This window comes from Haplochromis burtoni, unplaced genomic scaffold, assembly GCF_018398535.1.
Source record: "Haplochromis burtoni strain Fernald_Lab_line unplaced genomic scaffold, NCSU_Asbu1 Contig_1076, whole genome shotgun sequence".
NCBI classification, from domain to species: Eukaryota; Metazoa; Chordata; class Actinopteri; order Cichliformes; family Cichlidae; genus Haplochromis; species Haplochromis burtoni.
The window spans coordinates 36,977-47,861 of NW_024583437.1; the positions used below are offsets into that span (position 1 = coordinate 36,977).

At 40.0% G+C, this 10,885-nt stretch overlaps 1 protein-coding gene across 2 annotated transcripts in view; it reads left to right on the top strand.

The window, feature by feature from the left end:
• The first annotated feature begins 2,140 nt into the window (after positions 1–2,140).
• LOC106632613 (ribonuclease inhibitor-like) overlaps positions 2,141–10,885 on the top strand; it is a 24,979-nt gene continuing 16,234 nt past the window's right edge. Inside the window, exons 1-3 of one of the 2 annotated variants that reach the window (XM_042216484.1) lie at positions 2,141–2,492; positions 3,276–3,449; positions 6,737–6,910. In XM_042216484.1, coding sequence (XP_042072418.1) covers positions 2,218–2,492; positions 3,276–3,449; positions 6,737–6,910 — 623 coding nt within the window. In that variant the 5' untranslated portion in view covers positions 2,141–2,217. The remainder of the gene's footprint in view (positions 2,493–3,275; positions 3,450–6,736; positions 6,911–10,885) is intronic. The other variant, XM_042216485.1, reaches the window with a different exon arrangement.

Here is a 10,885-nt window from a genome sequence, read left to right on the forward strand (position 1 = left end):
GCTGAGGAGTGTGATTCCTCTGTAGTTGGAACACACCCTCTGGGTGAATAGAATAGATCTGCTTCCAATAATATGAGGAGATTACTACACCTGCTGTGGCTGAATAGAAATGACACAAATCTTGTATTGGCTATATCTTTAGATGCACAGAAGGCTTTTGATAGGGTGGAGTGGAACTTTTTACTTACGGCCCTAGAAAAAATTGGAATAGGTGACAACTTTTGCAGATGGATTATAACCATATATTCGGGGCCAGAAGCAGTGGTATTTACGAAAGGGGTGCTTTCTCCTTTTTTAGTAGTTCCAGATCAACATGCCAAGGGTGTAATTTAAGTCCACTGTTATTTACCGTTTTGTTTTTTTTGTTTTTTAGAACCACTAGCTAATCAAATTAGAGAAAATCAAGAGATTAAAAGTGTATTCAGGGGAGGCAGAGAACACAAATTGTTCCTCTCCAAAAGTTGATTCTGTTCATCTGGACGTAGCGTTTTCAGTGGAAGAAACGTCACTTGTCACTCATCCAAGTGGCTTCTTCAGTCTCAGCTGACTGCAGGTTTCCCCAATCTTATAAACAGTACATTTGCATAATGTACCGTATTGTTGACTGCAAATGTACTGTTTATACGATTGGGGAAACCTGCAGTGAGCTGTGACTGAAGAAGCCACTTGGATGAGTGACAAAACGTTTCTCCCACTGAAAATGCTACGTCCAGATGAACAGAATCAATTTTTGGAGATTTACTTACCTGGATGATTGAGCATGCATCAAGACAAATTGTTCCTCTATGCAGTTGACTTTCTGGTATTAAGTCAAGACCCTACTAATTCCGGGGTACAAAATCAAGTGGCATAAATCAGGAGTAATGCCAGTTTCCCAAGCTTGTAGTCATAATCTAATATCGGGATTTAACTTTAAGTGGGTGGACAAAGGAATGAAGTATCTTGCAATTGAATTGAACCCAAATATTGAGGATATTATGGCTAACAGTATAGGGAAATTAATAAACAAAATCAATAAAAACCTGGGTAAATGGAGTAAACAAAATTTGACATTGTAGGGGGAAAGTAAACACTGTAAAAATGGTTGTATAGCACCACTTATCAACATTAATCGTCTGTCCCATCCAAAAAAAGAAGGGGGATTAGCCCTGCCCAATATAGAGTATTATAGCATCTCTTCTGAAATGGCTAGATTAGGCAAACATTGGGCAGGGAAAACCGATATAGATTGGATTTTAATAGAACAAGAGCTTGCATCTCCATTCACACCAATCGATATTTCATCACAAAAAGTAAATAAAGAGGGTAAGACACAAAATTCTATTTAAAATTTTTTCAAAAATGGTATTGTTGGAGGTGCATAAGAAATATAAACTTGTGCCATATGTACAGAAGTATGTCCCCTTGTGGTATTCCTAAAATGAAAATCGGTAAGTAGACTGTTTACCACGCACAATGGTTAAGAGGTATCAGAACTATAATAATAATACATATTTGTTTGGATAGTAACGGCCATTTTTGTAAGTATTTACAAATAAGAAAGTGTTCAAAAGTAAGAGTTACAATAACACACACTGTAGCGCTGTAGCCGCGCAAGATAGGCCTGCGGGTGTTACCTTTGCCAGCTACTTGAGACAAAAAGAAGGGCGCAACAACAAATAACTTAAGCCTCTTGGGACTTTTGCGCTCTTGGGGATTAAAAACACATCAACCATCGGTTGAAAGAAAGGCATCACTGCGGCTTCGCTCTCGGGATAGTCAGGGTACTTTAGAAGTGTTGCAACACCGTTTTATTTCTAAAGGGTGAACGTTATTTGCGATATTTAAAAAAAACTGGTGCGCTCTGTCTCCCTCTTGGATCACCCCATTCCGAAATTCAGATTTTGAAATAAAATGGTCAAATCGTCTAGTGATGAGGATCCCTGGTAGGTCCGTAAAATGAGGTATGATTAAATTAAACAGTTATGAACAGTCATGAAACATAAATTTTCCCATACAGAATAAATCCCGATTAGAAGCATTTTTTTAAATAAAATGATTGGTGAAACGTCATTAGAACCAAGATTAGGAAACACCTTTGTATGATGTAAATAAACTTAAAAAGCCGTTATGCCATTTCAGGGTTGTCAAGGCAATAGAATAGGTATATTACTACTTATGTCAAACGCAGTAAGATGAGCTGAAGCACAGATGTGAAGAGCTGATGTTCATCAGATTATGACATCACTCTGTTTTGTCTTCATATACATTCAGTCTGTGTTTATAATGCAGATTTCTGCTTTTATAATAACACATTTTATATTTTGTTCCAATCACAGACTGACGTATTGTCGACTCTCAGAGACTCACTTTGAAGTTGTGGCCTCAGCTCTGAAGTCCAACCCCTTCGATCTGAAAGAGCTGGACATGAGTGGAAACCCGCTGCAGGATTCAGCAGTCAAGCATCTGTGTGATGTACTGGAGAGTCCGAACTGCCAACTGGAAACTCTGAGGTCAGTTCACTCACTGCAGCTGTTGGTATTTTACTATATTTTAGATATTTAACTGATGTTTAAAACTTTCTTCAATTCAGTGGTGACGAGCTTCTGTGGAAACAGAGAGAGATGGCTAAGATTAAGAAAGGAAAGACATGAATGGTATCAGAAGCTGATATGGCTGCTACAGAGAAAACCCACACAGAGGAACACAGAGCAGCCTAACACAGGCCCAAACATGACAACAAAGCAGGATTTAGGCTCTGTTAGAGGATTTCAAACAGAAGCTGGAAAAGAGAAAGTCAAAGTTAAATTTATTCATATAGAACATTTTAAACAAAAACTGTTGACCAAAGTACTGTACATTTAAAATAATAAAAAGAGATAAACGCATAGGAAGACATCACAAAATTTAGGAAAAGAAGGTTAACATGAGATGTTTTGAGTAAGAAATAAGACCAAAAAAAAGGAGTACGAACTCATTCTGATTTAAAAGCCAAGGAATAAAAGTGGGGTTTCAAATGGATTTCGAAAGTGTCTATTGTTGGGGAGGTCCATCTGAGGTTGAATCTCAGGTGGTTCTTCAAATCAGTTGTGTGTTAATACAACCAGGGAGTGATGCCAGGGTCAGAGTAGAGCTTAGTGGTTTCTATTTAGAGCTATAATCGTTATTTTATTGAGCAATTCTGAACATTTTCTATTTGTTCTCAGCTTGAATTTATTTTGTAAACTATGAATTATGGTGACCACTGACATCTTTTTATTTATTTATATATTGTTTCATTTTTTTTAATATTTCAGACTTAGTGACTGTAAAATCTCAGAGAGAAGCTGTGAAGAGCTGTCCTCAGTTCTAAGATCCCAGACCTGTAGTCTTAGAGAGCTGGACTTGAATAACAACAATCTACAAGATTCGGGAGTGAGGTGTTTGTCTGCTGCACTGCAGAGTCCAAATTGTACGCTGGAAACACTGAGGTCAGATCCAAGGATATTTATTTTTCATCAAATGTCATAATTAGTCAATTAAAACTTTTAGCTAATAAATGTCAGCTTCATCCATTTGTTGTTGTTTTCGTATTTTTATTTTTTCTAAATCACAGTAAATTTCCACATTTGTGATGTGTATTAACTAATGGAATAACAATTCCAACATATCTTAAACAACATTAAATATTATATTTATTTGTATTAAATATTGCATTATAGTTATATTAATATGATAAGCTAGCACTTCCGAGCCTCCAGAACATGAGGACAATGGCTGGACGGGCTCACCTGAGCCTCCAGCGAGGTCAGGTTGGGTCCTGGGCACCCGTACCCTGGGTGCTGGGACAGACAGCTAGCTGGACAACAGCCACCCACGACCAGTTGCAGGAGTAGCTGCCCTCGCCCTGGGAGCTGACATAGGAACGGGTTGTGGTTGGGTGTCAGCTGCCCCCTCCCAAGGGACTGGCACGGGTGCGGGGACGCCCGACGAGGTGGTACAGGGACAGGCTGAGAGATAGGTGAAGCAATAATGACCGGATAAGAAGGATTATTAATGTTGCATGAATGTTCTTAATGGGAGCCTCAGAGGGTAAAAAAAAGTGCGACGGCTTGAGCCTCGCCTCCCTTTGGCAGAAAAAGCAGGAACGCTGAGCGACAGAGCCTCCATCAAGCCGAGAGCGGTGGTGGAGCCGTTCCACCACAGTTGGAAGCGCTGGTGAGTGAATTGGCTGGTGAGTGAGCAAGGAGCGGAGCAGCGAGCGAGTGAGCAGCAGAAGCTCAGCGAGTGATGCCAACTCTCCACGGCAATTGCTTGTATGCAGGTGAGGCAGCAGGTGGAGGACCACAGCGTCTCTGAGGCCCGCCCAGAGCCAGACGAGTCCCCTTGAAGATGTGATCATTCTCCAAGGAGTGCCGCTGTTTCCCCCTGAGCTTCTCCACCTAAAGCCCACATAGCAAAATTGTTATGGCCCAGATCTGGCCCACACACTGCAAAGAAGGACCGCCCTTTGGTGGCCCAGATCTGGTTTGCCAGATGTGGCCCACACATGGGCCAGCACAAGGCCAGTTGCAGACACACTGGTGGTCCTGTGCTGGCCCAGAACAGTTTCAGCTCTGGCCCCAGATGTCAGCCTAATGTGTACCTTAATCAAGCCGTGTAATAACAACATGTGCCGGAACGTAATAGTGCAAAAGTAACATGATTGCTCAGACACTGAATGAACTGATTCTTTTAAAGTGCTTTTCTGCTCTTCCGGATTACTCAAAGAGCTCTATACAACATGCCACTTTCACCCAAGCACACAATTTCTCTAAACTGAGTGCTGCCTAACTACAGCCACACACATTCTCACTCTTGACATGCAGACTGGAAGAGCACTACACTCTGCCATGATCTGGGCTAGACCTGTTTTCTATGGGCCTGGGCCACATAAACCAAACCACAATCGAGCCAGATATGGCATGCCATCACGTAGCCAGTGCCATCTATGCCAGGCCTGGCCCATATCTGGATGACATACCACTTACCAGCAGTGCTGGCTTGGTACCAGATCTGTGCCAGACCTGTCTGCTATGTGGGAGGGAGAATGCTACTTCCTCCTGCTCGAATAAATCTGGGTCCGCTGGGTCCCTAGTGTGTACTTGTGGCACGGAGCTTGTCATTCTGTCAAGTGTCGGGGTGTGGAGAGAAGGACTAGAGAACCCAAATGTAGGACTCACAGTTGGTGAGGAATTAAAATTGAGGTTTATTATAATCACAGGGTGAACAGAACATGAAATTGAATAGATGATTGATTAACTGACTGGCTGACTGAATGAATGGCTGGTTGGCTGAACAGAAAACACACACACGGAGTAGATGATGACAAGACAATGAGCTGGAGGAAACTAAGGAGTTAAATGCACTGAATAATGATGATGATTAGAGACCAGTGAGTACACAGTTGAATAAAAACAAAATAAACAAAAACTAATGACAGAGGAACTAGAACACAATGTACAGAGACTACTAAAGAGCTAACATAATAAAACAGGAAATGTGAACATATGGAAACTGAAGAGAGAACCTGAATAAACTGAAAACACTGGGTCACGACCAGAGATGGGCAGTAACGCGTTAAAAAAAGTAATCGGATTACAGTAACGCGTTACTGTAATCCGATTACTTTTTTCAAGTAACGAGTAAAGTAAGGGATTACTATTGCAAAAAAGGTAATTAGATTACTGTTACTTTCCCATTAGCACGCTGCGTTACTATGTTACTAAAACCGTGATTTTTTTTTGCGAGAATGTCTCATAACAATGACATAGGCGAGTGCGACGTTCGTGACAACAGCTGTGTGCAGATCAACAATGGATAATATATCGAGTGAGGGAGAGAGTATGAGCGTGCAGCGTTTAAAGTACTTACCTTACTTTGAGTTTGATTCCATAAAAAGTGACAGAAACATTAGCGTCCATTATGCGTGGGAAGAAAACTTCTTTTTACAGCGTAAAAAACCCTCCTAAACTTCCAAGCAAGCACCGAGTGCGCTACCACGGAATGGGAAATTCACAGAGAAACTCGTGGATTCTTCCACTGACCACTGCAGCACACCTGCACCAGGGCAACTATCCGCCTGCTATACAGGTGAAAATAGAGCAACAGGACCGCTGTGTCTTTGATTTTATTTATTTTCTCCTGTGTTTCACTTGCATTCATTTGAAAGACTGAGTGTAAACACAAAAAATATTTTCTTTTATTTTATGTGCTGGAATGTGCAGAAAATAGGTTTAAATATTAAACAAATTTCTTCCAAGCAGAGAATGTTGCATATAATTACATTTTTTGCTTGAAGCATAAAGTTAAAAGATTAAAACTAATAAAACAAGTTTTAAAAAGAGACTTTTCCATTTGATTACATTTTGTTTGATGGATTATGCAGAAAAAGTAGAATCAGGCTGAAAGATCTATTTCTATATTACCTATTCAGGTTATAAATCATGTTTTTAAAAAGTAACTAAGTAACTAAGTAATTAATTACTTTTGAAAACAAGTAATCAGTAAAGTAACAGGATTACTTTTTGGGGGAAGTAATTAGTAATTAGTTACTGATTACTTCTTTCAAGTAACTTGACCAACACTGGTCACGACCCAGGAATCCTGACATAATATACAGTAGCTAAGTTGAACTGAATGGATCAAATTAATGAGAGTTATCATGCATGAGAAAATGAAAAATAAAGACAAAAATTTAGTGAAATGTTTACTTGTTAATTGTTTTCTGTGTCCGCAGTCTATCAGGCTGTCTGGTTACAGAAGAAGGCTGTGCATATCTGGCTTTAGCTCTGCTCTCCAACCCTTCCCATTTAAGAGAGCTGGACCTGAGATACAATCATCCAGGAAACCAAGGAATGAAGCTGCTGTTGACTGTACTGAAGCATCCAGGCAACAGACTGGACACTCTCAGGTATGCAGAGAGTTAATCTGGTTAAGATCGGTACAGAGAAAAACATAGGACATATTTATCCTAGATTACCACAAATGGAAGCAGTGGACACTGGAAGGAGTGGAAGGTGTTAGCCTTGCTCAAAAAATAAATAAATAATAATAATCAATTAATTAATTAATTAATACATTTTTAAAATTTATATAGCACCTTTCTAGACAGAATCACAAAGTGCTGCACATAAGATAACAAATAATAAAAGGGTAACACAGACAATATAAAACAGGCACAAATTTAACCAAAAACAGTTTTTAAAAGGTGAGTTTTGAGTTGTTTTTTTAAAACAACTACCGAGTCTACAGTTGTTTAACCCTTTAAGACCTACCATAGAACCAAGTCCGCCAGAGCTTACTTTATATTTTTACATGCTGTAGTGCCATTTTTGGGAGCATTCCAAGTTGCTATACATCAATACAACTGTTATAGTCAAAATTTTAATACTATGTAGGCATTAAGTCTATAGTAAACACATACATTGCAAAAAAGTGCAATAAACTACAAAAAAATTGAAAATCGTTTTTGGTTTTTTTTTACATATATTTCTACTTAGAGAAATTTAAGAGGTTTATGCCTCAAAACCGTAAATACAAAAAAGTTGTAAAAAATAATTGACAACAACAGGAAATTTATTTTGAGTGTCTTCATAGTTTTATTTTTAAACTACACCAATTTTTATATACTGCAGGGAAAAAACGAAAACATAAATATTATAATGCAAATTTACAAAGAGAACAGCATCAAAATAATCTATTTAAAGCAGTGCAATTTGAGTTCTAAGCATCCCAGAAACTATTCAGAAAAGCAGGAAGTCAAACATGACTTTTAAAAACACCAGTATAGGCTTATAAGGCCTATAAGTAAAAAACTACTGTGGAACCCGAGACTGTGGAGCTCGCTCCCTCATACATTAACCCTTTAAAGCCGGTCAGAGCGGGCATGCTCCATTTTGCGTAACTACAGGTCCTTCTCAAAAAATTAGCATATTGTGATGAAGTTCATTATTTCCTGTAATGTACTGATAAACATTAGACTTTCATATATTTTAGATTCATTACACACAAATGGAGTAGTTCAAGCCTTTCATTGTTTTAATATTGATGATTTTGGCATACACAACTCACGAAAACCCCAAATTTCTATCTCAAAAAATTTGCATATCATGAAAAGGTTCTCTAAACGAGCTATTAACCTAACCATCTGAATCAACGAATTAACTCTAAACACCTGCAAAAGATTCCTGAGGCTTTTAAAAACTCCCAGCCTGGCTCATTACTCAAAACCGCAATCATGGGTAAGACTGCCGACCTGACTGCTGTCCAGAAGGCCATCATTGACACCCTCAAGCAAGAAGGAGACACAGAAAGAAATTTCTGAACAAATAGGCTGTTCCCAGAGTGCTGTATCAAGGCACCTCAGTGGGAAGTCTGTGGGAAGGAAAAAGTGTGGCAGAAAACGCTGCACAACAAGAAGAGGTGACCGGACCCTGAGGAAGATTGTGGAGAAGAACCGATTCCAGACCTTGGGGGACCTGCGGAAGAAGTGGACTGAGTCTGGAGTAGAAACATCCAGAGCCACCGTGTACAGGCGTGTGCAGGAAATGGGCTACAGGTGCCGCATTCCCCAGGTCAAGCCACTTTTGAACCAGGAACAGCGGCAGACGCGCCTGACCTGGGCTACAGAGAAGCAGCACTGGACTGTTACTCAGTGGCCCAAAGTACTTTTTTCGGATAAAAGCAACTTTTGCATGTCATTCGGAAATCAAGGTGCCAGAGTCTGGAGGAAGACTGGGGAAAGGGAAATGCCAAAATGCCTGAAGTCCAGTGTCACGTACCCACAGTCAGTGATGGTCTGGGGTGCCATGTCAGCTGCCGGTGTTGGTCCACTGTGTTTTATCAAGGTCAGGGTCAATGCAGCTAGCTATCAGGAGATTTTGGAGCACTTCATGCTTCCATCTGCTGAAAAGCTTTATAGAGATGAAGATTTCATTTTTCAGCACGACCTGGCACCTGCTCACAGTGCCAAAACCACTGGTAAATGGTTTATTGACCATGGTATTACTGTGCTCAATTGGCCTGCCAACTCTCCTGACCTGAACCCCATAGAGAATCTGTGGGATATTGTGAAGAGAAAGTTGAGAGACGCAAGACGCAACACTCTGGATGAGCTATCGAAGCATCCTGGGCCTCCATAACGCCTCAGCAGTGCCACAGGCTGATTGCCTCCATGCCACGCCGCATTGAAGCAGTCATTTCTGCAAAAGGATTCCCGACCAAGTACTGAGTGCATAACTGAACATAATTATTTGAAAGTTGACTTTTTTTGTATTAAAAACACTTTTCTTTTATTGGTCGGATGAAATATGCAAATTTTTTGAGATAGGAATTTTGGGTTTTCATGAGTTATGTATGCCAAAATCATCAATATTTAAACAATGAAAGGCTTGAACTACTTCAGTTGTGTGTAATGAATCTAAAATATATGAAAGTCTAATGTTTATCAGTACATTACAGGAAATAATGAACTTTATCACAATATGCTAAATTTTTGAGAAGGACCTTTATTTTTAAATCCCGGTAGAACTGCAACCATGTAAGCTAGCACAATAACTTTTTTTGCATATGAAACCGGAGGAGTTGTACTTACACCTTATGCCATCAGCTTGTCCTAGGTCACAGTTTCCTTCCACATATAGCTTTGCAAAAACAGCATAAAAAGCACTTGCAGCAACAAAAACATAATATTCCAGAAACACGCTTTGCTGATCCAATCAGCTGTTCGTAACACTTCCTACATTGGAATAGACATCAGTGCGAACTATCACATGTCCGCCATTACCTGCCCGAAAGCGGAAGTGACGTCATTTTCGCGGAAATGTAGTTTTTTTTTACCTTCAGGCCCTTATAAGCCTCTATTGGTGTTTTTAAAAGTTATGTTTGACTTTATGACTTTCTGTATCGTTTCTGGGATGCTTAGAACTCAAATTGCACTGCTGGAAATAGTTTGTTTTGATGCATATGCTGGGGTTTTTTGGGGTTTTTTGCAAATTCGCATTATAATATTTATTTTCGTTTTTCTTTTCTTTTTATTTTTGGTGTAGTTCAAAAATAAAACTATGAAGACACTAAATAAATAAATTTCCTGTGGTGGGAAACTATTTTGTGCAACTTTTTTGTATTTACAGTTTTGAGGGATAAGCTCTTAAATTTCTGTAACTTTAGAAAAACAAAAACCATTTTCAATTTTTTTGTAGTTTATTGCACTTTTTTGCAATTTATGCAACTACTTTGCACTTAATGCATACAGATTATTTGTCACGGCTGGGGCAGCAGTCGTGTTGTGGAATGAAAGGAGGACCCAAAATGCAGGCAGCCGACTGATGATATGAGTGAGAGTTTATTTACAGGTGACAGTGGCAGGAACAGACAACGAATCATGAGACATATTAACGGAAATCTAAACTGGGAAAACTAAAGAGCAACTAGAAATCCTCAGGGCACGGGGTGAAAGGCAGAGAGACGCAGACTGACGGAGGATACCAAAAACGCAGAGATACACAGATGAACACAGACGAGCCGACAATGAACACAGACCGACACCCACTAAATATACACACACAAGGTAATCGGGTAATCACACAGGAGGGAAGAACAGCTGAACCCAATACACATGAGGACCGGAGGAGACAAGCTGAACACAATGACAACAGACACAGACTTTCAGAACAAAACAGGAAATCTAGAACCCGAACCGGACACAAGGGGGGAGGACACAGAATAACTAGAACAGAGGGACATAATCATAAAACACAAAACGCTGGGCCAACGACTCAGGACCATGACAGCACCCCCCCTCCAAGGGCTGGCTCCAGACAGCCCAAAACAAAAACAGACGACCAACCCAGGACGGGCGGCGGGGGGCCCAGGACGGAGGGACCAA